Source organism: Corvus hawaiiensis, chromosome Z, assembly GCF_020740725.1.
Source record: "Corvus hawaiiensis isolate bCorHaw1 chromosome Z, bCorHaw1.pri.cur, whole genome shotgun sequence".
In the NCBI taxonomy this organism is placed as follows: Eukaryota; Metazoa; Chordata; class Aves; order Passeriformes; family Corvidae; genus Corvus; species Corvus hawaiiensis.
In genome coordinates, this window is record NC_063255.1 from 1,208,162 (window position 1) to 1,227,150 (window position 18,989).

The following is an 18,989-nucleotide window of genomic DNA, read 5'->3' on the forward strand; positions in this document are numbered from 1 at the left end:
GCGGGGAAGGAAAGCGGGATCGCGGTGGAGAGCGGGAAGGAAGGGCGGAAGGCGGGATCGCTGAGCGGAGCAGGGCGGGAAGGAAGCGGGATTTCTGAGGGGCGCGGACAGGGAGCCGGGCGGGAAAGGAAGGCGGGATCTCTGAGGAGAGCCGGGCGCGAAGGGAAGCGAGATCGCTGACGGGAGCGGGAAGGAAGGACGGACGACGGAATTGCTGGGGGATGCCGGGTGAGAAGGGAGCAGGGATCGCTGAAGGCAGCGGGAAGGGAAGGCAGGATCGCTGAGGGCAGCCGGGCGGGATCTCTGAGACAGCGCCGACAGGCGCCCGCTCCGGTTCTACCCCGGAGGGCTTTACTCCCCTCACGGAATTGTGATAGCAGCGACCAAGAACCGCCACACCACTTATTACTTGGTTGTATAAATTCAGTTTATTTCAGCATTTAACAGAAGACAAAGCGCTCAATAAAAATTCCGTTTTCAACGTACACATGGTCATGCTGGTGTGTCTCCTATAGGACTTTGTCACTAGTTGCTTTCCTTTTTCTCTTGGGGTAGGTATGGGGATAATTAAACAGCTTACACTGACCGCAAACTAATTTTTTTTCTAATTAGCTACAAATATAAAGGTTTATTTTGTTAAGGACAGGCTGTTTATCTCTCCAAGGAAGGAATGAGCAGAATCTCTGCTGCTTTTCCACAATTCCCTGGTACATAAAAGCTCACAGTTCTCTCCGTTCTCTATCCCCAAAATCCTGAAGAGCTTATAAACAGATTAACATACAAATGAGTTAAAGAAGGACTGTGTTAAAGCAGGGATGCAATCTAAGGAGTAAGTGACTGTGTCCAGCAGAATTAAGGAGAACAGAAAATGTGTGAAAGCCATGCTACAGCAGGTTATTGAAATTGCTTTGTATTAGAATGCGTATTTTTAAGGTTTTCACAGAGAAAACACAATCAGGGTGGAAATGTGGCACTAATTCCCCAAGGCAAACCATAGAAAAAGGAGAAAGAAAATGTTCAAAAGCCCTGCTTCATAAGGAGCATTTAATGTCAATAATTAAGAGATTAAAAACAAATCAAAGAGAGAGAGTTTTGAGCACAAAAGCTCAAAACCTGGGTTTTTTCATGTCTGCTAGCTTCTCCAAACAGCCACACAAATGCTTGTCCCAGACCTTAAACATGGGGTTGTCTTGCACTAACAACCGCTGCAATTCTGTAATGCTGTAAACAGAATTGCAACATACAGCTGTAAGAAAGAAGGGGGAAAAACCCCCAAACTGTACAATCAGATATAGCAAAAACATACTACAGATCCCCGTGCCTATGAAAAATACTTAAACCTGGCATTCAGAAGTTTATTTTGCTGTTTAAACCACGTCATAGGAATGACCTGAGGTTTCTGCAGACAACTGAAACCCCTCCTGCGGCCTCCACCAGTTTATTGATTAAAAAATAAAGTTTCTGCTGTGTGTATTTGGGGCAGAGGAAAGAAGGGCAGAAGAAAGTTTCTTTCTGGAGCGTACTACACCACCCAGTGCTACCTGAAGTCACAAGTCCAAACTTAGCATAACGTTTCAGAAAGCTGTGGTATGGTCACAAGTCAATTGCGTCATCAGGAAGCAAGATTGTTCTTCTCAGTTTATTAAGCAAACACCCCTGAGTAAAGAGGCTGATACCCACTTTCTTCTTTCTTGCAAGTAAGCACACAGACACTCAGCATGCCGAAGAACTGGAAGAGAGGGAGTGCACAAGAGACTTAGTCCTGCTGGATTTCTGTAAGCCATCACACTAAACACCGACATATCAGATGACTTCATCGCATGAAAAAAACTCACTTAAAATACGTCTGTTATTTTTGCATACCAATTCCCAGTAATAGTTCCAGCCTGAGTGTCTCCTCTCTGGTTTGTCCCATTAATTAATAAATTTGTATTAATTACTAGTTGTCTTGCCATGGGGAGAATTTCAGTGAAAAGCTGGGATTATTCTGGAATGAGTTCTCCAAAATATTTAAGCATGCCTTTGAACAAGGAGTGATAGGGATGGCTTCCCAGTGCCAGAGGGCAGGGCTGGATGGGATATTGGGAAGGAATTGCTGTCTGTGAGGGTGGGCAGGCCCTGGCCCAGGGTGCCCAGAGCAGCTGTGGCTGCCCCTGGATCCCTGGCAGTGTCCAAGGCCAGGCTGGATGGGGCTTGGAACAGCCTGGGACAGTGGATGGTGTCCCTGCCTATGGCAGGGGGTGGAATGGGATGAGCTTTAAGCTCCCTTCCCACCCAAACCATCCTGGGATTCTGTGACTCTAAGACAAAATGGATTCCCCTTTGAATTTCCATCCCAAATCCCTTACTATCTTTTGAATCCCTCCCATCATCGTTAAGCAAATGAAATGGAGACAGTTGGAAAAACACCAGTGAGGAACATAGGACTGAGTCTACTTCAGAGGCAGAAGAAAGCTGTAGGAAATAGGACAGTGAAGAGGAAAAAGACCCAGGATCCAAGGGCAAACAGTACTATTTTCATGAGGGAAGAGACAGGAGCATTTACCTTTACGATGGCAAACCCCAGGATCACAAGCATGGCATAGCCAATGACGCTCTGCAGCCCAGCCTCCAGCCCCTGTGCACAGCCCTGCCAAGAAAGAGAGAGGTAAAAACATGCTAAAAGGTGTTCACCCAGCTGAAAGTTTTTATTATTTCCCCTCAAATCTCCCAAGGAAGCAGGCCCTGGTAAGGCCTGTCTAACCAGCACTGCAGACCTGAGGAACTCAATTCTTGGCTTCCAGACCTGATGGCTTATTTCCTCCTGCATGAGGAGAGGCACTGACAAACTGCAACTCACTGACATTTGCTGTGTCTGAGTTTCCTCTAGCTCAGGTCGCTTAAACTAAGTGCCAAAACTCAGAGCCGGAAGGCCATCAATGGTATCTATAAAAGTCAACTTAGGGGCTTATGCCCCAGACTGGAGAACCTGGTATGGAGTTAACAGAATCACAGAATGGTTTGGGTTGGAAGGGACTTGAAAGATCATTCAGTTCCACCACCTGCCATAGGCAGGGACACCTTCCACCATCCCAGGTTGCTCCAAGCCCTGTCCAGCCTGGTTTTGAACGCTTCCAGGGATGGGCAGCCACAGCTCCTGTGGGCAACCTGTGCCTGGGTCTCACCATCCTCATATCTGATCTACACTGACCCTCTTTTAGCTTAAAACCATCACCCCTTGTACTGTTGCAACAGGCCCTGCTAAAATGTTTGACCTCATCTTCCTTACAGGCAGCCTTTAGGCACTGCCAGTGGCTCTGAGGTCTCCCTAGAGTGTTCTGCCGGTGAACACCCCCAGCTCTCCCAGCCTGGCTCCAGAGCAGAGGGGCTCCAGCGCTTGGAGCATCTTCATCCTCCAGGTTCAGCATGATCAATCCTACATGAGTCTTCCCTGCTCCACATCTGTTTAAACAGCTACAGCTATGGGCATATCCCTAAACTCTGCCAGACGTGCTTCCGTCCACAGTTCCACCTGGCTGGAAATGAACACAGCCCAGCTGTGAAACCAAGCCCCTCATCCTCACCCGTGTGTTGAGTTTCTGTGGCTGATCCAGATGCCCTGTACAGTTCTTCACCCCTTGCTGGCAGCAGCTCTGGGGGACACTGTTGTTCCCACTGGAATTAAACCACTGGGTGGTCGTCCAGTCACTGTAGTTCTTTACCCCGCAGCAGAGAAGCTACCAAACACAGGACAGTTACACAGCGGTTACTGTTACATAATATAATATATATGTATTACTAGTTACATAATATGTATAGATATTATACATGTTCATGTATGCGAATGCTCATGCTGAGTTAAACCTCTCTTAGGCATAGTGGGACAGAGGTCCCACTAGTTTGCAGCAGATTTACAAGCAGCGGTGCTTCAGGAAAACAATCACAGATGTAATAAATCAACCTCCTTCACACATTATTACACCCTTCTTAGTTTATTCTCCGTGAAAGCTCCAATATGAAGGTGACAAGTTGCAGGGTAGAGTCTTCCATCATCTCGCTATTTTATGGTGCAGTGTTCCCAGCAGCAATTACTCATATGTACTTGTTTGCTCTGATGCAAATGTCACTCCTGTTAACCAGATCCCTCACTACATGAACTTCACACTTGGAGCCTGAACACACCAGCTCTGCAAAGTACGGCGCACCCTCAGCTGCCTTGGAGAATCAGATGCTAAACCCAGAGCCAGGTTCCAGGACACAGCCCCACTCATCCCTTTCCCTCCTTTCCCAGCCTAAATTCCTTGTTTAGGACCCAATTGCTCTTTTCCAAACAATGCTTAAATGTTTTGTTACCTGTTCTTGCAAGTAATCCACAACTTTAGACTCTGAGTTTTTCCCATCATACTTCTCAAAGACTGAGCGCATCGTACTTTGCACATCAGTTTTTACCTGTTTAGATAGGGAAAAACAATGCAGATGGTTTTAATGTGAGAGCTGAAAATTTTTCTGGTGGAAACTGCAAAGTATCTGTATCCCAACTATGTGGGGGAGGGGATACAAAAGTTTTAAAAAATCAAAATCACACAAAATTCAGGTTGTGTTTAACTGGAATCACGTTCCTGGGTAGAAGCTTGCCTCCCCTGATGGAAAAGCCCTCCTTTGGGAGCATCAACAACTGTTTAATTCAACTCAGAGACTGTTGTGATGCCTGCCAGGCACTTTATGTATTCACTGTGTTCCCAACAAAGACATACCCTTTCCCATTTGCTCTGCAGGTTGCAGGACAGGGGATGAAGTAAAAAAAAACCCAGATAAATTGGAATGATCAAAAAATGTGAGATGTATTCTTTACTTTTAGGTTGGGACACAGATACCAATTCTTTGCTTACCTTTTCCCTGTAAACAAATCCCAGTACAAAAGCGGACACTTCTGCAATGAAGATAACCAGGATAATGGCCAAGAACTGAAAATAAAAGAGAGAGACTGTAAGAGAGAATCCCACAGTATTTGAATTCAATTGCACAATACACTTCACCTAAATTTACATCAGTAAATGATCATTACCTCCTATTGCCTCTCCTATCAAAATAGTTCCCAGAACAATTTAGAACAGAAGAAGCTGTGGGTGCCTCACCCCTGGAACTGTTCATGGCCAGGTTGGACATGGTTTGGAGCAACCTGGTCTAGTGGAAGCTGTCCATCCCCATGGAAAAGGAGTTGGAATCAGATGAGCTTTAAAGTTCCTTCCAACCCAAACCTTTCTGGAATTATTGCTCATGGCTGGGACAATGACTGCGGCTCCATAGGCTCGTGCCTGATCCTGAACACTGCCACGACATGACCTGTGTGAAGAGCCTATGAAACACTTCACAAGGCGGATGTCAAAGGGGAGAGTGCACACATAAACCAGCAGCTAAGTTAGGTACATTGTGCACTGCTTGTGGAGCTCACATTGCCTTCAGGGCATGACTTGGGGCATGAAGTTACTCTAAGTGAACCTTTCTGGATTTTTAAAAATAATTCTATGAGAAGTCAAGGCATGCTTTCAGCAGTCAGAGGACTTAAGTCAGCAGAAAAACAGATATACATCTGGTTTGCTTGCTTAGAAACTTGTATTTCCTCCTGTTCCTTCACCACCTCACTCCTCAAAACTTGCTGCTTCCCACACTCACCTTCATCAAGCCAGGTGAGGCAGAGCATGAGACTGTCGATAGCAGGGGGTGTTTGCACAAGGCAGTGCCACTGACAATCCAGCCTGCGGCTCACTCACCATGAACCAGAGCACCACAGCAGTACATGACTCGAACGAACCAGCAGTGCTTCAGCAGTGTGTATCACAATGACCTTTTACTTTCTGTTTCACACCCCCGAGGTCCAGCCTAGCACCTTCCCTGCCAGGGGGAGGCAGACGATGCACACGGACGTGCCACTCACCAGCCCCAGGCCGACCCGAGACTCGCGGAAGGTGGCACAGCAGCCGATCAGCCCGATGATGAACATCACCACGGCCACGCAAATGATGATCACGGCCGGCAGCAGGGCGTACTTGTCCTGCAGAAAGCTGTCGTAGCTCTTGTAGGTGTTGATGACGTACGCCCCAACATAGCTGAGGCCTGCAGCTGCCGCCTGAAATGCAGTAAGGAAAGTGATTAGCAGTTATTTATTAAGCCTCTGACCTGGAAACTAATCGTGGATTGTTTTCTAATAGTGGTTTTGGAAATAATGGCTACAGTGTGCAAAGAGATAGAAGAAAAACATGCTGCATCTGAAACTATTACCTAATCCAGCTACGCATTCAAACTTGAACACAGAGAAGACAGAATTCACTTGATCACTCCCTGGCTAATAAGGCACCAGTGGAGCCGAGCTGAAAGGCTGGAGTCTACAGAGCTACATCAGTGTCTCCGCAGAATGCCAAGCTCACACTGCCTACCCAGGATCACCTACATCCCACCCAAGGCTGCATTTGCAGGAATCAGATCACCACAGGGACGAGTTGTTGGTTTGGGGCTTTTTTTTTTTTTTTTTTGAGAAAAAACTCATCCGTTGCACTCTCACAACAGTGTTAACCACTAAGGCAGGCACAAATGTACCTAGTCTAAGCAAAACAGAGTCCCTCCTTTTCCTGGAGGAAACCGACTTCTGCAATAATCTATTTATAATCTAAAATAATCTCTCTCCCAGAAGGATGTTTCGCCGATTGAGGCCAACGTACAGTGCACCAGTGACAGTTGTCCTGGAGACCAAAGGCTTTTATCCACTGGACTGGGTACAGCCCTGGAAACACCACCAAAAGACTCAGCCATGCCCTGCCAAACCTCACCGATGGCATAAAAAAACTCTCTCAAGAGTCAGGATGGCTCACCCACCCTTTGTAATCTTGCAGCACAAGTAAAATGAAACACCCTCTGTATTCACATTCTGGAAACTTGAGGGAAACCAGCCGGTTTGTTCTGAGCAGGTCACAGCAGGATTTCATCATGCAGCCTGGAGCAGTTCATTACTTCCCCAGCACTGTATGTTTTAATTAAATCAAACACTCCTCATGCTGGAGCTAGGACTTGCTAATTCCTTTACCTTGTTTGGCTCTTTCCCCTCCAGCCAGGTCTGCTGCCTGCCCTGCAATTACCTCCAAGTGCAGGAACATCCTTTGTTTCAGACAGCTCCCGTCCCATAATCTTGCATTCCTGGATGCTGTCTGTACCTCAGAATTACTGGGGTCAGAAGCACCAAGTGAGGAAGCCAGAGACATTTAGCATATGCCACACAAGATTCTGCTGTGCTGGGGCTCAGATACAGCAGGTCCTCTTCAAAGTGGGGTATCAGGAAAAGGAATAGGATCACCAGTTCTCAACAGGTTGTTTGTTTTTCCTCTCCACAGGCACTGGGTTTTCAGATAGTGCTAGTAATTAAAGCATTTCCTAAAGCTTCCTTTCATTTTTCCTCTCATTAAGGAAAATCTCTTTCCTATTTCCCCTCTCTGCAGGTACAGGGTGACCGTGGCTTTTTCCTGCCACCCCTTGTTAGGCATGCAGGGAAAGGATGAGACCACTTTATCTCAAAGGGCACCACTGCCTTCTCACTTCACCACTGGAGTGGGGTTTTGAGGAGGAGCAACCCTACCTTCTCCTCCAACATATGTTCCTGAACTGAAAGTAGGACAGGAAAAGTCCTTGGAATGGCAGCAGCACTAAAGGTGGAGGTGGGGATGCCCCACCTCCATCCTCCTTTGCCTTCAGTTGCAAAAAAAGAATGAAAAGTGCATGACTCAAAAAGTTTATCCTGTATTTCTGGCCTGGAAGGCTGGATGCACGTGTCTGTCCACCTATTCTCTGTTCTGAAATAGCATCATCTGGGCAAGGACAGTCATGGAGAGCCAAGCAAAGTTCTGCCAGGGCCTCACCACCATCACAGGGAACAATTCCTTCCCAATATCCCATCTCACTCTGCCCTCCAGCAGTGGGAAGCCATTCCCTGTGTCCTGTCCACTCCAGTGTGTGTCCAATGTCACTCTCCACCATGGTGGAAAAACACTCTTCATTTTTCATCCATACTGCATTTTCCATCCATTTCCAGCACATTCAACACACAGTGCAAAGGAAGCAGCACAGGAAGCTTAAGACCAACTGTCTGGGGGGAGCTAACAAAAACCTTGCTGCAAGTAAAAGGCTGCCACAAATTAAGAAAAAATAAATAAATGATGAAGTCAATTCACAGAAGGCCCCTAAAGCCAGGGCCAGCAAAGCTCCACAATAGCAAGACAAAACCAGAAGGTCCAGTGTTAAGTTCAAGGACATCAAATGTAAAGCACTTTCACAGAGGGTTTTACTGCAATACTTGGGATTGCCTCGTTTACAGTAAGAGACAAAACACAACCAGCAAGAAGTCTATTAAAATTTCCAAACTTCTGCTTCCAAGCAGAAAAAGGAAGTGTAATGAAGTGTAGTGGTTTGGTCCAAAATACTCATTACTCATACAAACCCAGAAGTCTTTGGGAAAAGATCTGGCTTAAAGGAAGATGGCATTTTTCCCCACAAACAGATGCTGCACTTCACCCATGGTTTTTAATTCAGTGGGAAGAATCCTGAAGAGCAGGGTCACTCAGGAACAGAAGGCATCACAGCTAACGATCTCTTCCCTGATTTGTTTTTGCAGGTGAGTCCCAGAGGCAAGTTTTGAAAGCAAAGACGAAAAATATTTCAGAATATTTTTAAATCAGAACTCTTCCCTTACACCTTTCCAGAATTTAAAGCAAATTCTAAATCTGGTGGAAGGATTTTTTCACCCCAACAATACAAAACCTACAGTCCATTCCTAGATCTGAGATGAAGATATACTAAGATGTACTTCTCTAGAAGTACCAGTCCTTTGCATTGCAAAAGTTGGATCTCAAAGTATGTCTGATTAGGTTTCTGTTGGATCTCAAGAAAAAAACAATCTCACAAAGGCCAGTTTGAGCGATTACTTTTGAGGGGGAATAGATCAAATACTTCGTTTTTCACAATTAGTCAACCACCTTCTCAAACCCATGTAAATTAAATACAAGGATGTTAGGATTATGCCAAGAAATTCACACTACAAATGGTTATTGTTCTTCACACTTTCTGTCAGTGTCCTGCTTGGCAGCTTACTGTCAGCCAAGTCATGCCCATCAGGCTCACGCAGTGCAGGGGTGAGCGCTGGCTCAGTGCAGCTGGCACAAACCCCAGCACAGGCAGCCATATGGCAGAACCACCTCCCCTGGGCCACCAACGGCAAGCACAACACCCACACCTGACCCTGTTCTCCCCAGGCAGCTCTAGCTGACTCACCAGGGCTCCAGGAAACTGCTGGTGTTTCCTTACAATGCTGATGACTTCCTTAAGACAAGATGACGAGATGAGGCAAAAGGGAATTTTGCAAGAAAACCCCTTTTCACGGCTGGGCAACAGAGCTGCAGCCACCTCTGCTGCCTCACCCAACACACCTCGCACCCTTCAAGGACCTAAGGCCAGAATCACTCAACTTTTCAAATCCCACGCCCTTGACAGAAAGCAGAGAAACTACTTGAGCGTGAAAAGTGAACTCCTTGGGGCTGAGTGAGAAGACAGCCAAGCTGTGACAGACACCAGATTTTCCCAGGCTGAGGTTTGGGCAGGGCCTGGGCTCACCAAGCTCTTCCACGTTTAGCTGAGCCAGCTGAGCCAGGGGAGCAGGTGCACACAGTACATACACAACAAGGGGGGACTCTCTCCATCGCGTAACGCACACACAGCACCCTGAATATTCAATCCTGCCCGTGGAACAGAAGCCTGGGCTGTCTCACTGACGCACAACAGGACAGCTGTTCTAACACTAATTTTATGTATATTTTAAAATACAGCAAGCCTTTTACTTTGTGTTCCACAGTTTTTACACACTGGTGACCATAAGCCCCTGCCCTTTTCGGGAGGCTTACAGCCATGCAGATACTTCACGCCACCTAATCAGCATCACAGCCATAGAAGGGGCTGCTTAAAGCTTCCTCTATCACTGTTCTGAACTAGATGCAAATTTTTTATTTATATCTATCTATATTTTTTTTTTCCTATCGCTGAGGCAGAACAGGTGCTTTTCCACCTTTACTTCTCTGTTTTCATAAGCCAGCCTTATGTGATGGCTGAGAACAGAGGTTTGTGTTCGTTTGCAGTTATCAGCACAGGCTTCTCTGTCCCCTGCCAAACCCACATAAGGTACAGCAAAGGAGCCAAACTACCAACTATGAAATTATATGGCAGTGTCTGCTGGTTGGAGGTTTTGGGGTAGTTTTTAAAAGGTTTCTCCCAGCATCCTCCCATTTCAGAGTGTCAATTCTATGACTTGGTCTGTTACTGTAAACTGGTGTAAGACTTCCTTTTCAAAAGGCTGGGCAATTAAAAATACAGAGTAACAAAGCTGTACTGTTAAAAGGAGAAGCTTAAGAACAGGGTGAATTCCAAATTCACCCCATGTGTCCAGCACGATGCAGCCTCTATTCAGTAAAAAATGGAAGCTATGAGACTCAAAGACATTTCTCCTTTGTCAAATGGGGCTTTCCCAGGGCCAGCACTAATACCCATCACAGCACAAAAAACTCAGGCTGGCTGGACTTTGTACCCTATCATTAACTTTTTATGGGCAAAGACAGGTAAGATAAACAATACCATTTTTCCTGACACAGTAAGAGCAGTTGTCTTCTGCAGCAAACTACTGCAAATACATACTGGAAGAACTATGAATATCCACACAAACCTTTTCTGAACCACTCCCACCCAATTTGTCATTAAGACAGCCAGCTCACAGAGCTGCCTGAGTTAATTCTAAGGCTCAAATCCCACTTTTTTCACCAGTGTCTTTGCACAGTCAGGGCACCTCACCCAATGCAACACCCGATGCTGGTGTTTTGCCTTCCCATCCAACACCTGTGTTCACTGGGATGCTATCACCTTCTCAGTAGTTTCAATCTGCCACAGGACAGAGTGGGACATGTCACCTTCAATTATTAACTTTCCCAATTACAATTATTACTCCTGTGCTGCCCCCATGTCCCTCATATCTAGAATCAGCCCCCAGCAACACCGGTCGCAGTTACAGCTGCTCATCCTCTCCTTAACACAGAAGATACTCCATATCTTTGTTTGTTCTTTGTTGGGTTTTTTTTTCTGTGTACAAGAAGTGTTTTTGATTTACCTTGACAGGTAAATCCTCTGCTCGAAAGGTTTTGCACATTTCCTCCATAAATACTGTATTTTATTACCCAACAGCCAGCTTGCATGGCAAAGGGAATCACTTTCTGGCTCCCTTGCTGATTTATTGTACTACAAGATTTATTCTTCCCATTCACTACCAGAGTTTCAAGTCTTCCCTGGCTGCTGCACTACTCCATTCCTACGGAGACAACAGGTTTCCTAGTGACTTCATGGGAAAAGAAAGGCACTGAGCACTCTTGAGAAAGCCTTCCTCACTTAATGCTCATTTTAACCAGTTTAAAACTCCCCACATGGACCAGGCACTCACCAGCTCTGAGGGTCTCCCTTGGCCCGAGGCAAAGCTGGTTTCTCCCAGCAACGAGAGTGACCCCAGCTCAGCACCTCCCATCCCACGTGCACAATTTTCTCTCCCTTTTCCCATCCTGGGTTTAAAACTCTGCCAGCTGGAAGGGACCTCCTGGCTCCAGTTACCATTTCCTACCCTGCTTATGCTATTAATTTCTCCAGAGATAAATCAAGTATGGCCACATTTGTGTTCTCAGGTTTCATCCAGGACAGCCTGTGACAGTGCTTGGCCACTCTCACAGTGAAAAAGGGTTTCTGATGTTCAGAGGGACCATCCTGTGCTTCAGCTTGTGCTCACTGGTCCTGCCACTGGGCACCACTGAGGAGAGCTCAAACAGCATCACCTGGGCAGCCACAGTCAGAGAGGAGCAAGCAAAGCTGCTTCTCTGAGCACCCTGTGCCAGGGCCTGCCCACCCTCCCAGACAGCAATTCCTTCCCAATATCCCATCCAGCCCTGCCCTCTGGCACTGGGAAGCCATTCCCTGGCTCCTGTCCCTCCATGCCTTGTCCCCAGTCCCTCTGCAGCTCTCCTGGAGCCCCTTTAGGCCCTGCCAGGGGCTCTGAGCTCTCCCTGGAGCCTTCTCTTGTGCAGCTGAACAGCCCCAGCTGTCCCAGGCTGGCTGCAGAGCAGAGGGGCTCCAGCCCTGGAGCATCTCGGTGGCCTCCTCTGGACTGGCTGCAGCAGCTCCAGGTCCTTGTGCTGTTGTTCCCCAGGGCTGGGGCAGGACGGGGTCTCCTGGTAGTACACAAACTTGCTGTGTTCCCTCAGATCCTTGCGTCATGAAAGCACTGATTTACAAAATAATAAAAAAATACTGAACTCAGCAAGCTGGCTTTGGACTGGAGCAAAAAGCACCAGAGGTGTGAGCTCCTACCAGGCAGCCCTTGATTCCAGCAGCACCAACAGCCCCAGGAGAGAATTCCTGCTGATCTCATGCCACCAAACTAAAACCTTCAAATCACAGTTTCCTCACGTGAGCTACACAGGTGGGACAGAACCAAGACATCTGTTCTGAGCCAACTTACACCAAGCTACAGCAGACTCTTCAAAGTATGTTACACCTAAATATTCAGCTGTGATGTACAACTGCAGGGCATGTTTCAGCCTGCCTTCTAAACACACCTCAGGGCTGCTTGCTGGGTATGGTTGGAAGCGCTTGCTTTTTCCTTTCCTTTCTCAAATGAAAACAATGAGCAGCTGCCAAAAGGCTCTGAAAACCTATGTCTCTGTTTCAGGAGGAAAAAAACCCCAAACCTAAACAAACGTTTTCTTGCAGTTTTTACATGCTGCAAAAACACACACTCAGAGGGGATTCTGGCTGTAGTGGGCTTGTTTTCAAGTTATATTATGTAAATGTTTGCCTAAAGAGTTGTTTTAGCACGTCTTCTTCTGTTCCCCAAGCCTAATTCCAAGGTTATTTTCCCATCCCTAAAAGCCAGCACATACCCCACAGAGCATAAATGGTGGGATGCAGTGCAAAGCAAGGAATCCTGCCCCAATTCCTACAACTTCTAATGCTTAAACCCCTGCCTTGGGGCCAGGGTGCTGCTGTTAATCACAATCACAGAACTCTGTGCACCTCTGAGGCAACAGGACCACAAGGAGGAGAAAGCAGAACTCCCATTTTCACTCGTATTCTAAATACACAGACTGCAGGGCATGAGCTTGCAGTGAACGTAACTTCAGCTGAGCATGGATTGATTTATCAGCCAGTGCCAGGCTGTTTTGGATCTGAGCAGCCTGTTAGGACACAAAACACCCTGTAGTTCAATATTTGCCTTTGGAACCACCCCAATTTCTCAATCAGCTGTTCCAGGCTCAGACACCAGACCAAGTCCCTGCACCAGACCAAGGTGCACCTAAATCACAGAAGAGCTAATCCTAAATCTTGCTAAACAGGTAACAAAATAGGACCACTCAAGCAGTTGTAACTACCAGATGCACTTCCACAACATAGAATCACAGAAATCCAGAACGGTTTGTGCTGGAAAGATCTGTAAACCTCATCAAACTCTACTCCCTGCCATGGGCAGGGACACCTTCCACTATCCCAGCCTGCTCCAAGCCCCATTCAGAGCCTTGGGCACTCCAGGGATCCAGGGGCAGCGACAGCTGTGCCAGGGCCTCAACAAACTCACAGGAACAATTCCCTCCAGTATCTACCCTAAATTGCCCCTCTTTTCAGTGTGAAGCCATTCCCCTTCTCCCGTCACTACAGCTCCTGATGAAGAATCCCTCTCTGGTTTCCTCGTAGCCCCTGTCAGACACTGGAAGGCTGTCACATGGTCTCCACATAACTTCCTCCTCTCCAGGCTGATCACCCCCAGCCTGTCAACATCAGACCTCTGGATTTGGAGACCTGCACACTGCGAGACTTTTGAAGAGATCAAAGTGCCTTTAGGGATGGATACACAGCCCGGCCATCCAGCGGGTCCATTCATAGCCACAGGGACCGCTGGGGACAGTCTGACTCAGCCTGTTCCTCCGAATCCCCATCACTGTCCCAACACTTCCCCTGTGCTGACCACACAGCACCAGCATCTTCATTTTAATGCAGCCCGTGAGGCCCCTGCACAATACAGCAAAGCCCATTTTCCTGGACGTCAGTTCAGTTCTGCTTCCTGATTTTGGGCAGAATAGTTTTAAACAAGGAGGAACTTCACCCTTCGGAAGGCATACTCAAGAGGATCACACCAAAGTGCCCAGCCCCATCCTGTGACCACTCTGCCTCATGTGGCTGCTCTTCTCTCACCATTCAGAAACGAGTTACAAATAACAGAATCACAGAATGGCTGGGGTTGGAAGGGACCTTAAAAATCACCCTAGTTCCAACCCAAAACAAACCCACCACTTTCCCCTCTCCACCCAACACTCCTTATGCTGGGTCAAGATGTGCCCCAGACCTCCCTTGCTTGTTGCCCCCCATCAGTTCCATCAGAGGAGCAGAAACAAGGAGTCTGGACTGAAGTCTGGTCCTGAGCCCTCCCAGGAGTGGATGAATGACCCCATTTTCACTTGCTGGATGTGTTAAAAGAAAATAAAATCAATACAGCTCTTGGTTAAGCAGCTTTTTCAGACAGTACTGTGAGTCAGGCAACCCTGGGGCATTGTTCCCCTGCAGAGGGGAGAGCTTCCACAGCTCTCCCATCTCCCTGTCAGGATCATGCAGAGCATGAGCACCCAGCAGAGCCGCCTGTCTCCCACTTTCCTGTAAAGCAGGCAGCTACAGGCAGGCTTTGCCTAAGAAAAGAGGCAAGAAAGGTGAGAAACAGGCCACAAACACCCAGACCTCTCTAATGACTCCTTGGAGAATACCGCCACCCTTCAAAGGAAGGTGTTTCTAGCTCCAATAATCTTCAACATAATCTTTGCTATTCGCTACATTGTTCATTAGAAATGATTAAGAATTTCCCTTCTCACTGGGTTTTTTAATTTTTTTTTTTTTAAATTATCCAGATTTCTCTCTGACTGAGGCTTCAGAGTAAGCATTCCCAGACTACCCATCACTGGCATGAGTGATTTCAAATTATTTATACATAAAGGAATTTTTCTTGTGGGTAAGTTTATACCTCCAAATTACTACAAATTACTTAAAGTGAACCACAGCAATATTATGATTCCTTGAGCAACCTGGTCTAGTGGAAGGTGTTCCTGCCCATGGGAGGGGGCTGGAACTGGTTGACTCTTAAGGCTCCCTCCAACCCAAACCATTCTGGGATTTTATGGTTATTCTATGCTACTAATGCCCTGAAATGCATTTGATTCATGCTTCTTGGAAATTCACAGGTCGCAAATCCAAAAATATTTGCAAAAACTACCTGATGTAGTGTGTCAGGGAAGGTGGAGAAGGGAAACGGAGAAAGACAAGCTTTGAAGCACTGAGACATTCTCCACAAGGACTCAGTGAGAAGGCAAAGCCCCTCTCTATTCTCCAGTCAATGAATGACTTTCGCAGCCATCTGGACTCTTCCCTGTCAGAGGGGCACAGCCCTGGCCCAGGGTGCCCAGAGCAGCTGTGGCTGCCCCTGGATCCCTGGCAGTGTCCAAGGCCAGGCTGGATGGGGCTTGGAGCAGCCTGGGACAGTGGAAGGTGTCCCTGCCCATGGCAGGGGGTGGGATTAATGACTCTTAAGGGTCCCTTTCATTCTGGGATTCTGGGTCTTCTGTGCAGTTAAATCCCAGTACAGAAACTGCAGCTCACACCTCCTGGTATCAGGGCTGCAAAACCCAGCTGGGTCTTCTGAAGAGTCAATGAACAGCCTGTAATCACCTCCAGAGCACCCCGCTGCGTGTGGGGGCAGAGGGAATCAGCTGGGAAATACAAGCCCGGCTTCACTGCTGGCAGGTAGAGAGAGCACATCTTGCCAGGGATCAGTGCTGCTCCTGCCCTTCTTGTCAGCAGATCAAACGCTGCTCTCAAATCCCCTGGTCCTGCTAAAGCCCCCCATGCAGTAACTTACCCTTATGCTCCTCCCTGCTGCTGGCCTACTGAAGCAAGCCTGGGGAAGCACGCACCTCTGCTTAAAAGTGAATGGGAAATCTGGGCCAACAGGATTTTCACTGCAGAAACACCTAAGGTAGCCCTTGGGTGGTGAATTAAGAGTATCTTGAGTTGGAGGGGACCTACAAGGATGACTGAAATCCAGTTCCTAGACCGCAGGACCACCAGTGGATGCCAAACCCCCTCTGAAGGCAGAGACCTGTTTAGTGACAACGAAGCGGAAGGCGAGCAGGGGCAAGGTGCTGGATGCTTTGAGGTTAAAAGCAACCTGGGAAGGTGTTTACTGCACTTTATACAGAAACATTGGAGCACGAAGCTTCTGTCTAGTTTTAAGATTCTCAGTTTCTTCCCTTGGACCAGCAGGTGAATCCCAGCATTTCACCTCTCTCCTTCAGAAAGAGCATCACCACATCCCACCCAGCCCACTCCCCTCAAAAGACATTACCAAGAACATCATGGTCTGGTCTGACCTTCCCTCTCCCTCTTTTAGGTCCCATGAGATAAACCTGCCTCCCCAGTCTTCACCTAGAGCAGGCCAATACCCACTTACCAAAACAACCACACACTCGCACCTAATTAGTAGGTGCTAAAGGGCAGAACCGAGGTGGGAAGAACTCCCACAGCTTGAAGCACCATCTGTGGTAATTGTACAATTAAAAATCTTTAATTACTGACTTTTTTGGGGGAGTTATGCATAGATCCCCCACCAGAAGAACGACCCGCACATACGATGCTGAGCCTGGTGCTTTGGAGAAAAGCTGTTTTTTCACCTCATTTAGGAAGCCCCGATTTGTCATCCTGCAAGATCTGACTTTCTTCACTCTGCATGATAACAATCAGAAATCCAAAAGAGGATTTTTTGCCTTTTTAGGATATTCTTAAGTAATAACTTCTGTCAAAGAATCACATCTGCACCATCTGCTGACTACGCAGGTGGTGAATTATTTTCCATAATCACTTCCAAGCTGGGAAAGATCTGCAGCATGCAACGTCTGGACATGAATTACTCCTTGGAGAAAGGCCCTAATGTTCTTTGCAAATCCTGTGTTTTCACAATCATCTAGAGCCGTGCACTTACAGAGCCCTAACTGTTAGAAATGTTCTGAAGGAGCACAAAAGAATCGGTTCCTCCATCTCCACCCTCCTAAAACCAGAATTCCAGGTTCTGCAGTTCTGCTGCTGGAATGTGATTACCACACATAAGGGTGGCAGCAGCATCTGAATGCCACAGGTACTGCACTGCACTGCTCTTACTAGGATAAAAAACAACCCAAACGGCCGGTCTGGGTCACCCCAAATTCAGAGGCCACAGACATGCAGAAGGATAGTTACTGACAGTCCATGGATGCAGATGATGTATCACAATTAGAGAATTCCCCTACAGCAGAAGAAAAGGCACCAGAGACATTTCTAGGAGGGCATGAAGCTGTTGTTTCATTTTTAAAAAGCCAAGCAACGATGCTAGCCTGAGCTACACCTGATCTGAGGCTCAGGGGCTTTCCACATACAAACACTGGGATGCTGCAATGTTTCTCTGTGGCTACTTCAAAAAACTAATCACCACAAACCAAGCAAACACTTTGAGATCGTGCTATCTGGTGTGGAGCAGTGACTTGGCCTGCAGCTCCATTTGTTCCAGTGGCTCAGGAGTTACATGGAGCACATGCAGCAATAAATTGTGCCGAGTCTCCACACAGGAGGCACAAGACGGAGGGGACGCACTCCTCACCACAGCCAGCAGCAAGTCATGTTTTCACAAAACGGCACCACACCCCACGAGGCCCCAGGGATTAATTCAAGCAGTATTCCTTCTTTTGCTTTATTTTTTCTCTCCCCACGTAGCTTCTCTCTTTGGGAAAACTCTGATTCTCCTCTTTGGGAAGAGCCCTCAGCAGCCTCCCCCGTTACACCCAGAGCAAGGCGCGCTGCTATGCTGAGCCCCAACCGGGGCCGAGCAGCTCCAGGCCCTCACTGTCGCCAGCAGGTTGGAAGCATCCCTGGCAAAACCCTGTCTGGAAAACACTCAGATGCTACAAAGCAGCTGTGAACCCCCAAACCACGGCACTGACACACACACGAGGCTTGACAGGGGCCCTTCCCCAACAGCAGCACGCAAGTCCCAGGGCTGTCCACGGAGGTGGGGGTTTTCCAAACTTCCACATACGCCGGGGAAGTGCCCGAGCCTGGTCACCAGAATAATCCCCAGCTCTTCTGAACAGCCATGAGCCCTGGGCCCCACTGTCACAAGGCAGCCCAGCCACGCCACGAGCTCCCGATGCCGACACCCTCAAAACAACAGGCGTTAGGCTAAAAAGTATACAAACCACCCTCATTTTTTCACTTGCTTGTAAATAGTTATTGAGGAAGTGATTTGGAAAGCCGTAACTGTGCCAAGGACACAGCTGGAACAATGTTCTCAGCTGTTTTCCTCCCCAAAGATTCCTCGCCCCAAAAGTGGAGCAGAGTCCTTCTACCATGCCCTCGCCATGCGGCTTCCGATCACAAAACGAGGCTGCAGCCTACTTTAACTAAAAAGAATACTAAAAAACAGGGTACATTAAAAACAAGCCACAAAGAAAAAAAAAACCCAACAAAAATAACAAGCTCTGACCCTATTTCTTAGAAACTTAAGCCCCTAAATCTCCTCGTTCTTTAAAAATACATAATTAGGGGTCGCTACAGAAATGCACGAGTCACCCGCACAAAGCTAAGCTCAATGCCCGGCTCGCCGTGGGAAGGACACCCGGGACCAGGGGCATGTCCCACAGCAGCGTGTCCCCCTGCCAGAGCCCCGCCACCCCCCGCGGGACACCCCGCAGCCCCGGTACCCAGAAGGTGAGGCTCAGCAGCAGCAGCACGGTCTTGGAGGTGATGACTCCGCAGTCCATGTCGGCAGCAGCTCTGGGGCCGTGTCACCGCACCGGCCGTGGGTTCCCCGTGGGGCCGCCCCCGGC

The 18,989-nt window shown here is 47.8% G+C and overlaps 1 protein-coding gene across 1 annotated transcript; it reads right to left on the reverse strand.

Annotated features, from left to right (window-relative positions):
• Positions 1-409: 409 nt before the first annotated feature.
• LOC125320103 (tetraspanin-36-like) lies at positions 410-18,989 on the reverse strand. Its single transcript, XM_048292110.1, has 7 exons — positions 18,864-18,989; positions 5,915-6,106; positions 4,869-4,943; positions 4,333-4,428; positions 3,564-3,716; positions 2,546-2,629; positions 410-1,729 (listed from the first exon to the last, which is right to left on the reverse strand). Exons 1-7 carry the CDS (start codon positions 18,921-18,923, stop codon positions 1,643-1,645), a joined length of 747 nt encoding a protein of 248 aa, XP_048148067.1. The 5' UTR covers positions 18,924-18,989; the 3' UTR covers positions 410-1,642.

Excerpts from the sequence above, each read along its gene's own strand:
- LOC125320103 (XM_048292110.1), bottom strand. The coding sequence starts at position 18,923 with ATGGACTGCGGAGTCATCACCTCCAAGACCGTGCTGCTGCTGCTGAGC. Across the intron at positions 2,630-3,563 it reads CACAGAAACTCAACACACGG|GGCTGTGCACAGGGGCTGGA; the intron begins GTGAGGATGAGG and ends CTTTCTTGGCAG. Across the intron at positions 1,730-2,545 it reads TGGGGTTTGCCATCGTAAAG|TTCTTCGGCATGCTGAGTGT; the intron begins GTAAATGCTCCT and ends CCTCTCTTCCAG.